This window comes from Athene cunicularia, assembly GCF_003259725.1.
Source record: "Athene cunicularia isolate RWA chromosome 1 unlocalized genomic scaffold, athCun1 chr1_part1, whole genome shotgun sequence".
Taxonomy (NCBI): Eukaryota; Metazoa; Chordata; class Aves; order Strigiformes; family Strigidae; genus Athene; species Athene cunicularia.
In genome coordinates, this window is record NW_020799091.1 from 116,538,980 (window position 1) to 116,561,253 (window position 22,274).

Sequence of the window (22,274 nt, forward strand, 5' to 3'; positions counted from 1 at the left end):
GATTTCACCAGGTTTTATGGGTAGCCTACAAGCCTGAGAGCCAAGACTCATAGCTGGCTCTGCATTTCCAACTCCTCTAACAAATGTCCTGGTATTTTCTAAGTCCCCAAATCTCACAGGTCCACTCCATCTGGACAAAGCAGAACCTTGTGTAACAGTCTGGTCAATACAGCCTCCTCTCTTTATATAACAGTGGGTTTTCAACTATCACAAAACCACTTAATGATCTACAGCTCCTAATTCCCTGCTTTGTTCTTCATCCTTATCTAATAGCCTTTCCTTGCCAAGAGTCTCCCCCTACTCCATGACAAATGCCAACTTTATTTACTCGGGAAACCAGTGATTCTAGCCATAGCCTGTGAGGGATCTGGAGGTCTCTCCAAGCCCCAAACTCCAATATCAGACCTTAGGTATGTGTCAAAGTAATAGAGTCATAAGTTGCTCTGTTATTTCTTCAGTAATGCATATGTAACCTTTGAGGAACAGATGAATGCCTTTAGAAGCAAAAGAAATTAAGGAAATGGGGGAAGATAAAATGGAGTGTAAACAATCCTTTAGGTTTCTGAGGGCAGAGAAAGCATCACTATATTTGAAATGGGTTCTAGAGAGAAAGGGAAGCACATATGATTAGCTATAAATTTCTCAATTATTCTGAGCTGTTGTAAACTGCCTTTTAACCTGTGCCTTCTCCCTCTGCCTTATGAGGTTTAAGTAGTATACTGAAAGACAGGAGGTGGGAGGGAAGGTTCAAAATACCTAGACTATCTATATTTGCACACTTAATCCTGATAAAGCCTATTGAGCTATTCTCCTGGTGACAGGTTGAGTTTAGAGATTTTTCGGGAGCAAATTTTGTAAGACACAGCTTATTGTGTATAGACTCTTGGTAGAGTCCTCAGTGCTCAAAGACAATGAGTTAATTCATTGTAGGGTTTTGCAGGGACAGAAATTGTCACTTCCCACATGCATAGCCATGGTGTGTGGCTGGAGATGGATGGCAATCCCAGTAGCACTGCATCAACGCTGCTAGAAAATCACTCTCAGGTAAGAGCTAGGCAGCCAGCCAAAAGGTCAAGTTCAGATCATTCTGGCCCAACCTTGAACTACTGTGCCGCTTAAGATCAGCTGCATATTCATAGCGGACAAGTCAATTATTTTTAATCTGTATTCAAATAGTTTGAAGGTGTGAGAGTTTTTTAAGGATCTGTGAAGATTAGGAATGCTATTCTGGGAATCAAAGGATAATGCCCTCCTACAGCTCTGGGGCTGGGGTATTAATTGCTGTTGTGTAACTCTATGGTCCCCCACTGCCTGACTGCCTCCACAGGACACACATCTCCATACTCACTGAACAAAAGTGAGCAGCCTCCAGCAACTGCACATAGGCTGACATTCTGAAGCAAAAACATCTCATAAAAAGATATTAAATTGCTTTCTCCTCAGGAGATTCAGTAACGAACAACTGAAATGGGGCCTGGGCCCTGGGCAGGGGCAGCCAGGACTGGCGGTGCCCTCAGGGCTGTGATGACCAATTTCACATCATCAGTAAATTCTCCTTCCAGTTCTGGACCCTTCTTTTGTCTTTGTTTTTTGAACAGTTCCGAGTGGCTTAAACAATCACTCATCAGTGAAAGCAAAACAAGCTACAAAAACACAGCATCAAAGGGCACAAACACATGTACAACCATAATGATGCGTCCTTAAGCTTCCAGTTCATCTGGTCAAGCAGTTAAAAGAGTAAAATTAAAAAAAAATTTATTTATTTATTTATTTATTTATTTATTTATTTATTTATTTTTATTAAGTCTACTATCTTAAGCAGAAAGTCCCGAAGACTTTGTGGCATGTAAAAGAAGTTTTGAACCCATTTTTTTGGTGTCTCTCCAGCCCACTCCTCAGAACCACACTAGGAGATTTCTGCCCTACTATTTTACACCATACCCAGAGGGGGTATCCTGTGAGTTTACCCCAGCTGGCTCTGCCCATTCCTGCAAGGAAGGGTGCAGGACTTCACTGGCCCTCCAGAGGCCCATGGTTTCCCAGTGTAACGTGCGCAGCCAAGGAAGACAGGGACAGTGAAAAATAAGTCTTCCAGACACGGAAAATAAGCCTTCATGCACAAGAAATGCCTTTATCATCCAAATCGATCCAGTACCCTAAGGTGCCAAATAAGCAGGCTTCACCCGCATTAAGTCCATTTAATAAAAATATTAGGAATTTCCCCTTTGGAATAACAGAGTAAAGTACCAGAAGTACATTATTTAATTCTTCCACCACTGGTAATCAGCTCTGGTTATTAAGTTGTAGGGGGGAGGGTGGTATAATTTTATTTTATTATTATTTATTATTTTTATTGTAGTCCTTTGCTTGTGAATTACTGACATCCTCATAAGTAACAGACACTTTACTGTGCGCACCACACCGAGTGAAGTTTTCCAGAGCCTGGAAATGCATAAGGACCTACCTAGATACTTGTACTGTGAATGGTTATGGAGCAGCAGATAGGTAAATCATCACAGCAGTATTCTTTTAATAACATCGTAACACTTTTATTGTATTATTTGTTGTACTCACAAAACCACAGGATGATACACATAGATTACTGTTAAGATTTTTTTCATTATTTAATGTACTATTCTGAGGCTCTTAGATGCTACTGTAAAAAGCACAGTATTTCTCTTTTTCTGGGAAAGCTCTGTATATGTGTAACAAGATCACAATAGCCTTCTGCATCACATCAATGTTTTCTTTTCTACCTACAATATATGTTTCGATGTAGGAAGGAAAATAAGTACATTTCTCCTCAATGTTTTTGTGCAATGCTTCTGGTTCCACATCACGGAGATAAGCACATCTGCCTTCTAAGTATGTTTATTCCTGATGCACTGGCTGCTGAGTTTAACATGTTGCCAGTGATCTTTGCATCTCTACAGAACCACAGTTTCTCTCAGCTGCTTTTCAGAGGTGGGACATTTCTGACCTTGGCCTTCAGTGCCTTCCTGAGAGGGACAGGCCAAACAATCCACCAGCTCAGAATTACATACCCAGACACATTAAGATGATTATTACGTTGTCCAAACTTCTGATATTTTGTCAGAGCAACAACACTGACACCGAGGCATAGCAAGAAAGCAGGCAAAATACAGTTTTCCAAAATCCAAAGTGAAATGTGAGAGAGAAGAAAATTAAACTGGTCACGGACACCCAGCAAGTCTAAAATTAATCTGCAGTTTCAGTAAGTAGTATGAAATGCAATAAAAAAGCAGCAATGTGAAATGCATCTAACCACATTCTTAACAGATCTATCAAATCAGATAATGGAAATGTAATCAGCAAAATAAACTCTGCCCTTCAGTAAGATACCTGATGAGGCACTTCTTGAAATAATACTTGCAAAATGGAAACTCAAGCTGTTGTGCCAAAAAGAAGCATAAAGTTTGTGCTACATGATGTATCTTTTCTTGGTAAAGCATCTGCTTTTAATACTGGACCTAATCTTCTTTGAAAACACATGTAGTTACTGCCAAACTTAATTTAATCCTAAACAGTGGTTGAATAGTGTCTTTGCTTTTGCTGCATTTGCTGTGATTGCAATTAGAGTAAATCCAGAAACCCCAACAGAACCTGCACAGTCTGTGAAGCAATGGTCAGTCTGCACAAGTCATGCATTCACCGTTTGTACAAGTACAATGAATTCAGTGGGTCTGAAACACTGGATTTACCTCTCAGGTGCCACTCTTCCAAACACCCTTGCACAGAAATCAAAACAAGCACTACAAATATGGCAATGAGTTGCACCGTACCTTTACAAGACTTCTTTTCCTTTAGTCTAGTACAGTCTCAAGGACAGATTCATGCCTGCTGATTGCAAAACCAACTGGGAAGATGTGTGTTGACATATGACAATAAAAATACGCAACATGCTATACCTTCTAGATACTCATACAACCTTCTCTTCTGAAATCACAGGCCATCTGAAACTGATGACAGCATTTCCAAGGTTTTCCAAGCAATTGGATTCTGACCAACATAAAGATCACAAGATTAGACTTCCCAGCTGTTAATTCTTTCCATATGCACATGAGAAACAGTTGGAGCAAGTACACTCCAAATTCAGCAACTGTTTCTTCCATCCTCACCACGTTTTATACAGAAACAGAGGAACTGTCACAGTAGCTTAGACCACCTGACCATGGAGGCTTGTCCTTGACAGGTTTCCATCAACAGCTTCAGAGAAGGAAGCAGAAAATATGGAAATAAATCCATCTGAAATGTTCTTTCCCTATGATTATCCCGCAATCCTCACTACTTAGAAACTAGTTAATGACTTGAAGGCTTTATATCCCATGCAAAATGTATTAGTCAGAGAGACCTGATGTTTATACAGACAAACCACAGTACCTGGAGTTCATGCCAGGTCACTGGTTACCGTTTACAACACTTACTACATGATCTCTCAGATAAGGAACACCTGGAACAGCTCTACTGCATTGGAAATCATCTGTAGTTCTGCAGTACTCACATGAATATAAGCAATTCCACTGCTGACATCTCGTTAGTACCAAACCTGATATCCCAGACTCCCCTTTTCTGCATGTGGAAGTCTTCCACAAAACAGTTTCTCTTCTCAAAAAATGTCAGTAACAATTGCTCAGAACAGATTTGCCCCCCACTGCCTACAGCTTTCAGGAGAGAACAAAAGTGTCTGTGCTAATGCCCCTTCCTATAGTGCTTTCAGATGAGTTCATCCTTTTTAAACACCACAGGAGATTTCTGTGTTAAGGTGCTTTACAAATCATCGTGTATTACAGTGAATTTGGTGACCTGTTTCCGTGAAATTGCCAGAGTGAACAAAAAACCAACACTGTTAAATAGGGTGTTTTTTTCTCTCTCTCTCTCTTAGGATGGATTTATAGACTTCTTGGAGTTCATAGCTGCAATAAACTTGGTTATACGAGGGAAAATTGACCAAAAATTGAAATGGTATTTTAAGCTATACGATGCTGATGGAAATGGATGTATTGACAAAAAAGAACTATTAAGCATATTCACGGTAAGCAAGTTATGACCAACAGCAAGAGAATCTGACATAGCACATTGCCTCTGAAACAACGGTTCATCATGTGTTGTAAATGGATTGTCTGTACTTTACCTAATGTTTTACATTTGTAAAACCAGAATTGTTCTGACTAGTGACACTCCCGCCATTAGTTTCTTGCTTACTGAAGTAAACATATCTAAGTAGTATTTTACTTTAAACTATAGTTCTACAGATATAATGGTTTACTGAAAGTGAAGAACTGTAGAAACAGTAGAGACATTTTTGTGATAAACTTTACTATAAGGCAGGGTAGAACTGAAGCAACATAATGAATAAAAACAGCTGGTTACAAGTGTTTGTGCCAGTCTATTGTGGAAAACTGGCTTCTCAAACAGAACTTGCTGCAAGAAACAATCTAGATGTCATCAAAATATTCCAATATTTTAATTTTTTTAAAGCTTTCAGCTTTGTTTACTACAAATGCCATTACCTCTATTTTAAAATTAAATTGGGAAAATTTAATTTTACCACAAAATCATGTAGTGACATTTGGATACAAATATCATAGAAAATTTTGCAGAAAATGGGTCCATTTCAAAACCATAAAACCAAAGCAGTACAATTCTCTCTTTAAAATGATTTCTGTATTTTTCAACTTGTTCTTGTGAAATATTATTTTGCACTCAGGCATAATACGTTTCATTGCAAATATGAATGACTTAATACTGCTCCCTAAATGTACAGGACTCACTACAGATTAAGATTTTGCTGCAGGGAGCATAAAATCTAAGCAGGGATTTAATGCCATGATAAACAAGGAATACACTTTTCCTGGATTCCGTATTACTGCTGGTGCCTGGCTAGTCACTGTTAGAGACTTTCAAGAGCTGCTGACCAAATTAAAAGGAACTGGTACCAGATGGAGTCACGGGGTCAAACCAATGAAGATGATGCATCACCTTCTAAAGAGCAGCTTTCTAAAGGTAGAAGGAGAAGCTGCATCTCCCAGATTTCTCCTCATTTAAGACTAATGACATCTTTCTTTTGCATCATTTTTCACCCATGTGACTGTGTTTTGTCTTGGGCTTTATCTGAAAAGAGAATTAAAATCCTTTTAATGTAAAGAAGATTTCTTTTTCAATTTAACTGGTTTTAAAACCAGTTTAAACCTCCATGTGTTCTCTTTTCTTTTGGAGTACAAGAGCTTTAATTCAAACCCACATAAGTCATTTGACCTAGACTATATTAAAATTGCTGGGCTCTAAACAAATATAAAAATACAGGCTCACAGCTATTAGGGGCCCTGCTTATACTAAGCATCAGTAAACAAGGTCTTGTCCAAAAAGATACGTCATAACTGAGACATTAAGTTACAGAATCACAGAATCATTCAGGTTGGAAAAGACTCTTGGGATCATCAAATCCAACCATCAGCCCTACTCTACAAAGTTCTCCCCTACACCACATCCCCCAACATCTCATCTAAACGACCCTTAATCACATCCAGGGATGGTGACACCACCCCCTCCCTGGGCAGCCTGTTCCACTGTCTGACCGCTCTTTCTGTGAAAAATTTATCCTAATATCCAGTCTGAACCTCCCCTGTTGCAGTTTAAAGCCATTGCCCCTTGTTCTGTCACTAATCCCCTGTGAGAAGAGACCAGCACCAACCTCTCTACAATGTCCTTCCAGGGAGCTGTAGAGAGTGATGAGGTCTCCCCTCAGCCTTCTCTTCCTCAAGCTAAACAGTCCCAGCTCCTTCAATCACTCCTCATAGGATTTATTCTCCAGGCCCTTCACCAGCTCCGTTGCCCTCCTCTGCACTCACCCCAGCACCTGGAGATCTCTCTCGTACTGAGGTGCCAAAACTGGACACAACACTCCAGGTGTGGCCTCCCCAGTGCAGAGCACAGGGGGACTGTCACCTCCCTACTTCTGCTGGTCACACTATTGCTGATACAAGCCAGGATGCCGTTGGCTTTCTTGGCCACCCAGGCACACTGCCAGCTCATGTTCAGCTTCTTGTCAATTAGAACCCCCAGATCCTTCTCTCCCAGACAGCTCCAGCTCCCCAAGCCTGTAGCCATGCAGGGGGTTGTTGTGGCCCAAGTACGGGACCTGGCACTTGGCCTTGTTGAGGCTCACACTGTTGACATTGGCCACCGATCCAATCTATCCAAGTCTTTCTGTAGTGCCTCCCCATCCTCGTGCAGATCGACACTCCCACTTAACTTGGTGTCATCTGCGAATTTACTGATGATACACTCTACGTCCTTATCAAGATCATCAATAAAGATGTTAAATAGAAATGATCCCAACACCAAGCCCTGAGGAACACAACTTGTGACCGGACACCAGCTGGATTTAGCTCCACTGACCACCACTCTCTGGGACTGTCCATCCAGCCAGTGCTTGACCCAGCAGACCGTTAGCTCATCCAGGCCATGGGCAGCCAGTTTTTCTATGAGAATTCTATGGGAAACTGTGTCGAATGCTTTTCAAAAATCCAGGTAGACAATATCCACAGCTTTTCCCTCATCCAATAGTTGGGTCATTTTGTCATAGAAGGAGATCAAGTTTGTCAGGCAGAACCTGCCTTTCATAAACCCATGCTGACTGGGCCTGATCCCCTGGGTGTCCATTATATGACTTTTAATGATATGACTTTTCTTCAATGATATAACTTTTAATTTAAATCACGGAAGTCCTATTAAAACTTCATCTGTCCCTACAACTATGCAAACTTTGTCTCAGTAGATCATAATCAACCCTCAAAATTCCTTCCAGAAAATTACGCACCCTCTCAATGCCTTTTAACAGCCCAGTTATTTTATGGTATTATTTAAGGTGATTCTGTGATAGTCAGTGATTCAAATACTTCAGGAACACTGCGTTAGTCTTAGCACTATGACAAAGTTAACTGTGGCAGAGGTACATCTTCTGAAGACTATATCAGGGTCAGACATATAAAACAGCGAAAGTTTTTAAACTATGAATTAGTAATACAAACCAGTTTATGTACTTATTTTCATAAAATTCTTGCTGCCTTTTGGAACTCATTTGTGTAAAGTAAGATAAAGATAGTGATGGTCAAGAATTCCACATCAGTGCTGAATAGCTGAACTTAACGCTTTCTTTAAATATAATAAGTTCTAATATAGTATCAGGAATACTGAAAGAAACAACTGGCACATATGGTGAATTATTGTACACAACACAGTTTATCTCAAGATAATTCAGGTGCAGAAAAACAAATTCTATAGTATGCCCATTGTAGAACATCCATGTATGTGTATTTATAAATATATATGCACGTATTTTCCCAGTCACTTACAAATTGGGATACTGAGTTTGAATCCAACTCTATAAATACCTGCTTGTTGCATCTGAGACACTGGCTATTAAATTTAGGTTCCTATTTTATTAACCCAAATGATGACCATAATGAAAAAATTAGTGTCCCACTGAATGGGATATAATTTTGAAAAAATGTTCATTTACACCTTTACTCAAAATATTGGGTCCTTTTCACACAGAAAAACTAGAGGGGAGACTTCTGGTTTTCTAAATTTGGAGGATGAGTAAATTCTGCCAATTTCCAGGACTGCAGGTCTGACTTTATTTGTGATTACTAAATTAAACATGTCTTAATAGGAAAATGACTTAGGCTTTCTCGTCATGTGCTTTCAGCTGTGAAAAACTATACTACATTTAAATCACACAGACCATAGGGCACTCTCTGAAGACACAGAACTCTCAAGGGCCAGATAAAAATGCTGGTGTGGAATCTAAAGTGTATTGCAGAGCAGAGGTGTCACATGGTTTCAGAAGACCTTCAGAGATATGTAAATTAGTCTGTAATCTTCAGGCTGTGTTATGTTAATTAAATTTCCAATCCTTATTACTAAAGATTTACTTGAAATAGCTATTTATTTAGATATTTTTGAAAGTGTTGGTGAACTAAAGAGCTGCATTGAAATTACTGCAGTTGTCAGTGTATTGTTAGCTTGATGGAAAAAAAGTCTGAAAGAACTTTCTGCATTTCTGCATTCAGGCTATCCAGGCTATTAATGGCTACACCAGCATGTCTCCTGAAGAGTTCACAAACATGGTATTTCAGAAGATAGATGTGAACAATGACGGTAAGAATCCAGGTTTTCTTGGCATTGGCAGGGATTTTCCTCCATAAAGAAGCATGAGATCAAGAGTGGAGTTGAACACACTACTGAAGACCTGACTGGTTTAGGTTAACAGAAAGCCTGAATCTGTTCTTCTTCACCCATACTATTTCAGCTTTACAGTGAAGTGTAAATCAACTGAGTTGATTAAGCTGACCTGGGAATTACATGCAGTAGGGGCTTAAACATGGAGGTCTTGCACTCTTCATCCAAAATGTCAGTGCTCTGGTTGCACAGAAAAATGAAAGTGTGACCAAGGGGGTTTTCTCAGTATATTTGTGTTGGTTTAATCTATCTAAAATGGATAAGAAAACCAATTAAGATGCATGTTTGCACATGCTCTAGCATGTTGTAAAGATTGGACAGCATATTGGATGTCCTTAAAGGCTGATTGTTAACACATGCTAAGACATATGCTACTGGTTTTTTTTCCCAAGATAGGTAGATTAAGCCAACTGGGACTTGCATTTGGAAACTAAAACTTTAATTCACTGCTTCAGAATTGTTTCCAGTAGAAAACTTGTCACATGTGAATGTCTTCCCTCATACTTCTAATCATGAAGATCCTCCTTCCACTGATGTTTTACATCAATTACTGCAATCACTGACAAATTAGGATTATTGAGAAAGCATTGCAGAGCAAAATCAGATGCCAGTCCAGAATTGTGGGCAATTTTTTTTTTCATTTTTCTGGTCTTTTTTGGTGTATTAAGTTTACTTTTAAAAAAAGCTGTTTGCGATACATAATCAGCGCATAAACAGTGATCTTGTGATTCATGTGAATAAATTGTAGAGGATTTTTCCACCACTTGCTTGGCCCATCTTTTGGGTGAAGGCAAACCAAAGGACTCCAAATAACATACAGTCATATTCTAGAATCTAAATAAAATTCTATGATTATTCATACCTTGGACCCTGCTTTGACCATATGTTTACTGCAAGTAACAATGGTATCTGAGCTAGACCCTCAGCTGAAAAAATAACTTTTGCGTCTTACATTTTAGCACTGAAATGGCAGAACATGAATTATTCAGAATTATCTTCATAATACTCCCATTTCAAACTGCCTTCCATAGTTAGTTGTTTCTTAAATAACTGCAAAGCAGCAGGACTAGCTCCACCTGAGGAATGGGACAAATTTTACCAAGTTTAGCTTAAGCTATGCTACCTCCTTGTAGCTTCTTATTACAGAAAAAGCCAGCCAGACAAATAAGTTGCAGTGTCCTTCCTCACATTAAAATACAAGAAATAATCCCACGGTTGTAAGGAATCTCCTGATGGCTTTGCAATTTTCATTATCTCAAGAAATCTGAGTGAGTGTGGACTTGTCAGTGTAACCACATCTCACTGGTAACTGCAGTGGGTTTGGTATGCTTGCACGCTCGTATTCATACTTTGAAATATATAGCCTGGAATCAAGAGGGAATTCAAGACCAGTTGACCTGCATAAGCAGGAAAATGATGCAGCATGTCCATCTGACAAGTCCAGGAACCCCATCCACCAAAAGACATCAGTCAAAGGCAATACAGAGGGAAGGGGATGGGAAGTAAGAGAGGTGCCTGGGATAGGAGGAGAGATCAGAGAAAGTGAGTGGATGAGCAGCAAAGCAGGAGGATGCAGACAAGCATACAGAGATGGTGTGCTCTGTCTCTGCTTCTGGGATGGAAGGGGGTGCGGGAGTTGAAAGAGGAGGCACAAGCATCCTCAGGGCACTGCACACCAGCCCCTGGACAGGATCTTACTCCTCTCACTGAAGCCTAAAAGCCAGGACTTCTGTTGAAAGACATCTTTCCACTCTAATGGTATGTATAGGAGCCTGCTCACCAGTTCAGTGAGGACCCATATGACTGAAGAGGAAGCAGCCTTTACGGCCCATGGGTAGAAAGCAGTTTTCACATTTTTCAAATGCTGATCATTTTCCTTTTTCACATCAGAAGAAGTTTCCAAGGTTGCCATGAACAAAAACCAAACCACAAGAAACCTCTGGGGAGTACTTAAATCTGAAAATAGCCAAAAGGCACCTAACTAAGTATTCACCAGAAGTGCACGTGACTTGAATTGCTACTCCCCTGCACTCTGGGGCCCAAAGTCATCCAGCTATTTTCTTCTTTGCCTCGTCTCTTGTCATTTCTCATTTCAGTGAGAAAACAATCATTGTTGTGATTTTAACAAGAAACTTTAAACCATTCTCAGAGGAAAGGATCAAGATCTTCCTATTAAACCAAGGTCTGTTTCCCCTCAGAGAAAAACAGTATCACTGGAGTAACTTCTAACCAGAGAATTGGATAAACTCCTGTGTACTATGCAAGCAGACACACACGGCTAGGACTGGCCTTTGTCTCTGCTGACAGGGAAGAGAGCAGGAAAAGAGGAAAAATGCTAAACAATGCTCCTGCTCCTCAATAAAGGAGATGTTATAGTTGTTTTGCAGCTTCCAAGGTATTATCTGATTCTGACAAGAGCCCAAAAAATCACACTCTAAATGACCATTTCATTTGCTTGGAAGAATTTATCTAATCAAACTACTAAACTGATTTTTTCTTACTACATCTTATCATGTCTCTAAACAATCTTAGTAGTCAACATGGGGAGTATGCCTAGTAATCTTCAGCAAATCACACTCTAATCTCTGTTAAAAATACCTGTAAAATAAATTCCAGTTAGCTCAGTGAAAATTGATCCATATATCTAAATTCAGCCTTGATACAGGTTTCATGAGCATCTTTTCACACATTTAAGTCACCACAGATACTGAGCACTCATAGCTGTCTTAGAACTTTCAGTGAAAGCTATGTTTGATCTGTTTTAACAGAAAAAAAAATAGTCTGAGTTCTAGGATCTAATGCAAAGTGGGAAAACACTAGCAAACTCTTCTTGCATTTGCCTATCATCACAGAACTGGGAAGCTTCCTGCAGGATTCAATCTGGCATGAATGGCCTTGTGTTGGATTGAGAGCGATTGCTGGGTTTCTCAGTTCCTAAGGAGTATCTGACTTTCTTTTAGGGGAACTGACTTTAGAAGAGTTTATCACTGGTGTGGAAAAAGACGAGGGACTAATGGAATTGATTACGAAAACTTTCGACCTTTCCAACGTACTCAAAGTCATACAGAGCGGCAGGAGACACAGCATGTGAAGGATCCTATGGTGGATGTAGCATCTGTGGTACCATTTCAAGGAAGATAATATTTGATACATTCAGAGTATCTGACAATTTTTACTCTTGACTCCATAACTCTCTTTTACTTTCCTTTATTCTTTCCTTTGCTAATGACTATGGCAGTCACTGAACACAAATCTTTGCCCACATATAATAGAATAGCTATCTGATGCACTAGAAATAACTTATTTGGTCTCTATGAACACTGTTCAGACTAATGATTAAAATAATAAAAATATTGTAAAATTAAATCTTTCTAGAAGACACAGAGTTAAGAAGTTTCTTCATGGAATCACAGAATCATCTAGGTTGGAAAAGACCTTAAGAATCACCTAGTCCAACCATTAACCTAAGAGTGACAGTTCCCAGCTACACCATATCCCTCAGCACTATGACAGCCTGACTCTTAAACACCTCCAGGGATGGGGACTCCACCACCTCCCTGGGCAGCCCATTCCAACGCCCAACAACCCCTTCTGGAAACAAATGCTTCCTAATAGCCAGTCTAAACCTCCCTTGGCGCAACTCGAGGCCATTCTCACTTGTCCTATCGCCTGTTACTTGATTAAAGAGACTCATCCCCAGCTCTCTGCACCCTCCTTTCAGGGAGCTGTAGAGGGCGATGAGGTCTCCCCTCAGCCTCCTCTTCTCCAGACTAAACCCCCCCAGTTCCCTCAGCCGCTCCCCATACAACCTGTGCTCCAGACCCTGCACCAGCTCCGTTGCCCTTCTCTGGACACGCTCGAGTCATTCAATGTCCTTTTTGTCGTGAGGGGCCCAAAACTGAACACAGGAATCGAGGGGTGACCTCACCAGTGCCGAGTCCAGGGGTCAGATCCCTTCCCTGTCCCTGCTGGCCACGCTAGTGCTGACACAAGCCAGGATGCCATTGGCCTTCTTGGCCCCCTGGGCACACTGCTGGCTCCTGTTCAGCCGGCTGTCAATCAACCCCCCCAGGTCCCTCTCTGACTGGCAGCTCTCCAGCCACTCCTCCCCAAGCCTGTAGCGCTGCTGGGGGTTGTTGTGGCCCAAGGGCAGCCCCCGGCATTTGGCCTTATGGAAACTCCCCCAGTTGGGCTCAGCCCATGGCTCCAGCCTGTCCAGGTCTCTCTGCAGAGCCTCCCTGCCCTCGAGCAGATCAACACTCCCACCCAACTGGGTGTCATCTGCAAACTGACTGAGGGTGCACTCGATCCCCTCGTCCAGATCATCAATAAAGATGTTAAACAGGAGTGGCCCCAACACCGAGCCCTGGGGGACACCACTCGTGACCGGCCGCCAACTGGATTTAACTCTGTTCACCACAACTCTTTGGCCCGGCCACCCAGACAGATTTTTACCCAGCAAAGCGTGTGCCCATCCAAGACATGAGCAGCCAGTTTTGCCAGGAGAATGCTGTGGGAAATGGTGTCAAAGGCCTTGCTAAAGTCAAGGTAAAAAAAATCCACAGCCCTTCCCTCCTCCAATAAGCAGGTCACCCTGTCATGGAAGGAGATATCTGTCAAGCAGGACCTGCCTTTCATACACCCATGCTGACTGGGCCTGATCCCCTGGTTGTCCCACATGTGTTGTGTGATGGTACTCAGGATGAGCTGCTCCATCAGCTTCCTCGGCACTGAAGTCAAGCTGACAGGCCTGTGATTTCCTGGATCATCCTTCTGATCCTTCTTATAGATGGGTGTCTCAATGGCCAATTTCCAATCAGTCAGGACCTCCCCAGTCAGCCAGGAATGCTCATAAATGATAGAAAGCAGCCTGGCGAGCACCCAGCCAGCTCCTTCAGCACCCTCGGGTGTATCCCATCCGGTCCCATAGACCTGTGTCTGTGTGATGCAGTGGTCACTGACTAAGTCCTCCTGGATTGTGGAGGGGGTCATTCTCTCAGTGTCTGTCTTCTGGCTCTCCATACCTACACTCATACTGTATGGGCTCTCTAACCTATCTAAAGTGCGGACATAAACTTCTAGGGAGGACTGGGTTCTATCCGGATCAGTTAAGAACAAAGCCTGGTTTGCATTAGCCTAACATTTTCTCTAATCAGTACTCAAAATTGGAGTAAATTCTCTGGGGAACACCTCAGTCATCACAATATTCCTGAGATGTGCACGCTCCTTAACAAGTTGTCTACCATTCCTGGTTTCATTCCAACTGTAATTAAACCAAATTAAAATAAAGTGACAATTTGATGGTTTGGACAGGGTTCTGTTACTGTTCTTTCAAATTAACTTTTTATAAAAATGCTGAAATTTTTTTATCTATGTGGAGTAAAATTAGAGGTTCAAAGTATAGTTAAAACCAAATAATTTAAAGAACTCTGGTTTCACAGAGATCTGTGTCCTTTGACTTATATGTCCTCCTTTTCAAAATAATTTGCTTTCACTGGGCTCTTTGCCATATCTGTGTGAGACAAAAGGCAAAAGGTATCGTGATTCATCCCTGCTGATGGGACTTCTGGCTTCTGCCAAACAGCCTGTTTAACAGCTGAATTCTTCCTGCCTTTCCCTGACAGGGAGTACTAATTTAGGTATCTTTTCCCTGCCCAGATACCTGGTTGAAAGCTTTTAGCAATTTAATCTCTTTGAGACTTCTATCTTCTTTCAAACTGGGTTGCAATTGTCTCTGAAGGTGGTAGTTAGGAGTGCAGGGAAAGCATTTGCAGATGGCATGATCACATATGCCTCATTTTCTTAGAAACTAGGCTAAAACCAACTCACCTTTGTTTTATAAATGACAAGAATAATTCCATGAGCTGAAATGAAAGTGCATGAACTGTCTGCAAAGGGAAAATTCTAGCTCTCCATGGTTCTGTTGGGATTGATTCCCCTTCAAGTCTGCAACAAGTTTTATCAAATTACTACATCATATCATATGTTCTCCTTGTCTGACAGTGCCCTGCAGGCATCATGCTAGTATCAGTTATTGTTAGAAGCATTAGCTTTATGCAAAATAATCTGTGCACAGATTGGTGCAGGTTGAATGAAACAATTATTAACACTTCAATATGAAAACGTTTTTCTTCCAAATTCATTTCAAATCCAGGTCCATTTGCACATGAAATGTCCTCCATCATCTGCAACTATTATCTCAGGTTCTGGTTTGATCAATGGAATATAATAAATATATGCAATGTGCATCATTTCACATTATAAACAGTTCTGACATTATAGTTCTGACATTTGAATATTTTACATCATTTCAAAAAGGAAAAAAAAAAAAAGATGATGTATGAGATTGCTGGCAGTTCGAATTTTAAGTTCTTGTATTTATTCACCATTGGCACATTAATATGTCATTGTCAGTATCAGTTTTCTCATACCCAGACTTCAAAAAGCTGCTTTTCTTAATCTAATTCTTTCATATTTAGATCCTATAAGGGTGGTGTCCTTCAGAAATGGTTTTACAATATTTAAAATAAAATGGTCCAATCTTAGCACCTTGGGTGTATGCGAACAGCTTGGATTTTTGCTTTTAAGTTAATGAAGTTACAGACTTTGAAAAAATACTACTATCTATGTACACCAACTCCTTTTTTTTTGTTTTTAATAAAGAGATTTAAAATATATTATTTCCATTTAAATATGTCTATTTTTTCTGTGGAACTACAATTATATGAAGTGAATTACCAATTCAGGAGGAGTGTGGTGTTATATTAAAAAAGGATGTAGGTAAGGAAATTCTTAGCCATTTTTTGTTAGACTAAATATTAAAGGTGTAGCTGACATGCTAATTTTTCCACACTTCCATCTAAAATCATTAAGCAGAAACCTATGTAATTGAGAAGTATCTTTGCTGTTTAATGTAAACACTCTGGCACATCATTTCCAGAAATATTTACCTGCACTAACTCCACATGGGAGACTGGGGCTATTCATAAGATTTGATTTTTTTTTTTTTTAAGTTTATTAACATAAATTTCCTTTAACTATGTAAACACAATTTGATACACAGCTGCTTGAGTTAAATGCATTATGGCCACAATTTTCTATTGGTCTCATTCTTCTAAATTTGTCAGCTGCTCATCAAGTGTATCAGTGAAATCAGGTGGCACATCAAAATCCTGTCAATCCTCTAGTCTTGTTCTGAAACAACATAGAGCTGAAACTTGTCATGGTGGAGGTGCTATATAGTCATGAAGGTATATTATTAAGTTGACCTGACTATTGGAATTTTTATTGCTAGTTTAAGAGACAGCAGAAAAGGCAAAAGAAAGCCCAGTGTTAGTTCATGTTACATACACACCTTAGCAAATACTTACGTGGTTAAAGGATAGTGCTGAGCCACTGATCCTAAGGGCTGCAAGAGCCCACAGGAATGCTTTTGCTTCAAAGCCCTACACAGGAGAGAAAAAATGTTATAGCACATGCTCTCAAGAAGTGTCTTTGTCAACAAGATTGATGCAGATGCCAGCTGTGTGTGTCTGGAGAAGCTGGGCTGCCTATAGCATCATCACAAGGGAAGAGGCTGTAATTAAGATAGATGTGTACTGAGAATGGCTAATCATTTTGTCACCATATTCACCTTGGAAAGAATCACAGGTTTCAAATTCACTCTGTGCAGCTGGGTGAGCTTTGCCAATCAGCAGGGTAATTGGTAGTTTCTTTTCTAATTTAAACACTTTTACGAAGTCCTTGTGACTTTATGTTCTTTTTACTGCACCCAAACAGTTAAAGGTAATTAGTGTGACAGTCCCCCTTTTCAAACAATTATTAATTGTCCCAAAATTATCTCCTTTTATTTTCTGGTAGCTCAATATGCTAAGAAAATAAACAGGTACATTTCTTCTGAGAATCTGGGAATTCAAAGCCACAAGCAAACTGCTTTTTCTTGTAGATGAGAAATTGCTTAAGCATTAACAAGCATGATTAAACCTTATGCTATAGTTACACATCTCCGACAAAGTAGGCAGATAGTTTGCTGTGGTGTGGGAAAGATCTCAAGGCTGCATTTAATTTTTGCCCTTATGTAAGGATAGCTGTACAATACAGACCATAGCAGCTAAATATTCAAAGGTCAAGTTCCCTGTGTGCAAGGACATATATCCATTTACTTGATAAAGACTGTCCACATGGAGAAATATCTAGAGGTCTTGCATAATTATAGAAATTGCTGAAAGGAGGAAATGTATGTAGTTTTACATGGTATTTTTTGACCTGTCCTTATTAGAAAGCTGAGGCAGAAACCAGCTTAAGTGTATGATTTTAACATGGCAAATTCTAACTGATTCTAGATTTGATTAGATCTTGATTAGATCTGTCTGAAATAACAAGCTGAAATAATGACTAGCTGGAACAGGCTCTTTTCTCCAGTCTCTGCCCAAACTGTCTGCATCACTGGCATCTCTATGCTAGTAACCAGGCTATGGTGCACCCTTGCTTTATTGTCCAGTGATCTGACAATTTCTGACCTAAAGATAAGGAAAGGAGCCCCCGCTCAGCTGGTACAGGTAGCAGGCAGGGAACATTTTACTTCTACCCGCTGACTGGGACACAGAGCAGAAAACAAAGCTCTGGCTTCGAATGACTCTAAAGGCAGATGGACTGAACTGAAAAGTCTTAAGCTTAGACCTGCACTGATTTTTGCCTTACAGCAGCCATGTGAGAGGAGGGTCAGCCATCAAAGGTAATTTAACTGCCAAAGTCAGTTGTTCTAAAAGTTTTCTTGTATCACTACTTAATTTTTATTTCCACCTCCTCTGCAGTAGAACTGCAAGAGAATTTCAGACAGCTTGCTATGCAGCTGCTACTGTGTTTGCAAACACTATAATGAAATACTAGCTTTCAAGTTGCTAACACATCAAATACTACTGGCTGTGGTTTTAATGTCTAGTTGCTTTTAGTAAGGCCTGAACTTCTTGTCTCATTTAAAGCTTCACTGTTTACAAAAAACATAAATTAACCCACGTCCTGTGCAGAATACTGGAGAGAATGGGAGGGAGTCAGAGAACACCCAAAAAGACCATAGGGAAAAAGAAGTCTGAAGGGGGAGAAGAGGTAGAGATCAGGCCCCAGGAAAGGGACATCACGGTGTGACAACTTCTGGCCCTAAAGGACATGCGCTAGAGGAAAGTCCAGATCTCAAAGTATGGAAAGGAGAAGAGACTAAGGCTATAAAGAGGCATGTTCACGTTGTGCCTGTTCTGTGCCTCAGATGATATTTGACAACTCTGCTGTTTCAAGTGCTCAATCAAACCCTAAACAGAGAGTATGTAGTATTTAATCTGAGATTCTGTCTGAGATTTGGCCTTCTTTTCTGTCTTAATTGAATTTCAAAATTTTACCAACAATGTACCATTGAAGGAAAAGCTCAAAAGAGGTCATACACGCTACCCTATATGTGCCTATCTCCTGAACAAAGATACAAACCAAAAATGCTTTCTGTCTAGCATTCGGAAAGAATCAGATTAGCAGAAGAGTGTATGGAAGGAATGAAATAAGTATTTTGAAAACATTAAAAAAAAAAAAAAAGTAACGTATTAGAGACATCATGATGTTCCTTTTAAAAAACAGCAAAATATTCAGGGAAATGGTTGACACAGTTTTGAGTTTATTAAAAGAAACTAAAGTCTCATCAGGCTTCAGGCACACCTTTTCATTCTTAGCATCCATTCACATGTTCCTTCCATCCCTGTCTCCAAAGCAATAAAAATGATGTGGTTGTTTTACACTGGCAGCATACCTCTGGCACATAGCTTTCATGGTTCTGGACAATATGGGAAGAGTTTGTACTTTTTCTCCTCTTTTTATTTAAAAGACAAATATTTGACAAATTGCTTCTATCCTGGAGGATTTCAAATCCCCTCAGATTTAAAACGCAACTCACTTTTAAAGAGCTGCTAACACTTAGAGGAAAAAGTTGAACATTTGCAATTAAACAGGTTTTTATGGTTCTTTCTTTGTTCCTTTATTATACTAACGGTGCTTGTATAGAAAGAGGATCTTTATTCCCTTGCCCTCACTTATTTTTTAATTAGGTCAGTCTTTCCTTTGATATCCTGTTCACCAGCTCTGCCTCTAATGGCAGTGTCAGCTAGCAATCAACTTCTGCTGAAGATCACAATAATCTAGTCATCTTCAAAGTAATGCAATGACTTCCAATAACATTCCATAAATAGTGAACATCAAACAGCTTGCAAAACACAAACTATAACTTATGACCAGAGCTACCTCCAAGCAGAATACTTTTTCAATTTTCCAAGAAAGTTTGGACTGTTCCCTAGAACTTCAAAGTGCACAGGGAAAACAAACACACAAGAAATCCAAGATTTTTAATTATCAGTAGCCAAATTTTTCTAAGTATCTAAGCTGGTAAGAATCCCAAGCACCCAAGTTAGGAGCTGACTTTCCTTAGACAGCCAGTGGAAAGAGGAAGCTCTTGTAGTGGTAAGTCAGCACACCAGCCACACCTAAAGAGGCTGATATGAATAATCAAGCAAAATAAAGTTGTAGTCCTGCTCCCCAAAAAGGGAATCTCTGAAAATCATATATTCTGCCTGCCAGGGTAAGTAAGGGCCTCTGAAGAACACAATTATAAATCTTGGTACTTCCTGATGGTTTTGACTGTTGAGAAAGCACATTTGTGCCTGCTCAGATACAGGATGTGTTCTGCTGTCACCTTCTCTGCCTCCTGTCCAGAAAAGTGCCGAATGCTGCCAGGTCTCTGAAGAGAAGCCAGATGTGCACAATAGGCAAGAAGCTATTCCCAGGACTAAAGGGAAATGCTGACCGATGATCTTAACACAGCTCAAAGTGAGGATGGACACATAAGAATTTACTGTACTGCAGGTACAAAAGTGAGGGGGAAATGGTTCAACAAATAAACTAGATTGTTTTTTCAGATGGAAGACATCCTCAAAGCAAAATCCTTCTAGCCCCCTCTGCCCAATTTCTACTGAAAGTGATAATGGAGAAGTATATTTGTGGCAAGACAGTCTGCTGCAGGCAGGAGGGAATATTTTATGTGATGAGCAAGCAAATCATATATGAAAAGAGTATGATGGGTTGTTTGCCCGTGGGTTTTTTTCCCCTGTTCCTACCTTTTTGGTCTTCTTGTGGCTGAAGGCTTTTTTTCTCCCTCCAAATTCTTTCTGCTTTCTTCTGCTTGTGCAAAGTACTACTAGAAGCTCAAGGGAGAGGGAGTCAGACCCTGAGAACAAGCAGGAGACGATAGATAAAAATGGCTTTCTGGCATCTGGGGAGTAGCTTTGTGCTGGAGAAAACTGTTTACTCACAGATGTGCCACTCCTGCTGCTTATTTTGATTTCTTTCATTTCTGCTTTGTATTGACATTCAAGGCGCACTGAGAAGATGAACTTTCCTGTTTACTGGAGAGATATAACAAAGCATTTTTTCCTGTATATCTAAACCAGAGACATCTGGAAATGAGAGCCATGGTGCAAGGAGGCCTTGTGACACTATTCCCATGACAAGGCTCTGCTTATCAGACTGAAAGAAGCACTTTATATGTTGTGGTAATTTGCAGTAAAAATTGCCACAGATGGTGTTAGTTAGTGTTTGTGGAGTTTATGAGATTAGTATTTGGCTACAGATCTATCTTCTCATGTTTCTGTGATACCAAAAAGAGTGCAGAGATAAAGAAGCCTGAATATACACAATTTTTTCTTAAAGGAGGTTTTGTTGAGAATCAATTTCACTATAAGCTCTGTAGTAGTATGGTGACCAGATACAGAGAGTGATATAAATCCAGCTCCAACTTCCACTCTAAAAGTAATCCTAATCTGTATTTGTAAATGAGTCCTGATCTTTTTTTGTTTTCACACATGCTGTTAATCTATGTATGGTATTGCCTTTAAAATATATAATAAGTAAGAGATACAACCCCTTGACTAGCTGCTCCTTTGCTCCCTCCCAGCGCCCATCTTGTTGAATGATTTTACCCCCTACTTCACAATATAGGTCTGTGTCCACCTTACCAGACCTTCCCTAAACACAAAGAAATATCTAAGCAAATAAATGTTAACCTAATGCATCATAAGAGTAAGACAGAAAAAAAAAGAGCAAAGCAATACTTTCTTTTTCTTTCTAAATCATTTGGATGTATTGTGCCAAAAAGCAAACTGAATCTTTCAGTTTAACTGAGCATGGTGATGTGTGACTCTCTAAATATTGGGTTAAGCGATGGGGAGAACAGCATTCAGCTCATCAAAGCAGCGTGATGAACACACATACAGCTCAGGGTCACATGATAAGCACAGGTAGCTAGAGGTGATGGATGATGTGTGAAGGACCAAAGTGTAACAGTGTAGGCTGGGAATATGTCCTCAAATTGGGCATTTTTAAGCAGAGGTGCCATTAGGAAGCACCTTCCTGGCTTGTGTAGCAGGTGTACAGCTGGAGCTAGGAATACTCTACTATGAATCCATGAGTGTTAGATGCCAGATTGGACAAGTGGATGTAGGCAAGGTGCCTGAGGACACAACAGCTCTGCAGACCCCTGTGCTCTGGACTTGTCACTTTGACTGTTCCCAGATAAATTGGCAGAGGAATTGATCAAAATCTTTCCACTGTATCATTTTTCAAGTAGGGGGATGTAGTGTCTCCTCACTGCCTTGACAAAAGGGTCTCCAAGCATCCACATTGTGTGCATCCGTTGATGGTTCAAGGAAGTTTTCAAGGCTTTCCCTGTTCATCTTGGCCCTGTTCCTATTTGTATCGATCCCCACCCAAGCTACCCCTACCAATGCATCACAGGTTTTTTTATTTTCTACCCTAGCACTTGCTACCAGATCTTTATCCATCCCCTTTTGATTTCTTTTGTTTTTGCAACCCAATCCTTCATCCAACTTCACAAAGACCTTATCTTAATTTTAAAGCTGGCTTCACACACAAAATTTCTTGTTCCTTGAAAAGACTCCACAGAAGAAGGCAACTGGGGGGGG

General features: G+C 40.2%; 1 protein-coding gene across 2 annotated transcripts in view; it reads left to right on the forward strand.

Moving 5' to 3' along the window:
- GUCA1C (guanylate cyclase activator 1C) overlaps window positions 1-12,626 on the forward strand; it is a 41,413-nt gene extending 28,787 nt beyond the window's left edge. For both annotated transcript variants that reach the window (XM_026866163.1, XM_026866247.1), the window contains exons 2-4: window positions 4,904-5,053; window positions 9,096-9,183; window positions 12,225-12,626. In XM_026866163.1, coding sequence (XP_026721964.1) covers window positions 4,904-5,053; window positions 9,096-9,183; window positions 12,225-12,355 — 369 coding nt within the window. In that variant the 3' untranslated portion in view covers window positions 12,356-12,626. The remainder of the gene's footprint in view (window positions 1-4,903; window positions 5,054-9,095; window positions 9,184-12,224) is intronic.
- The last annotated feature ends 9,648 nt before the right edge of the window (window positions 12,627-22,274 follow it).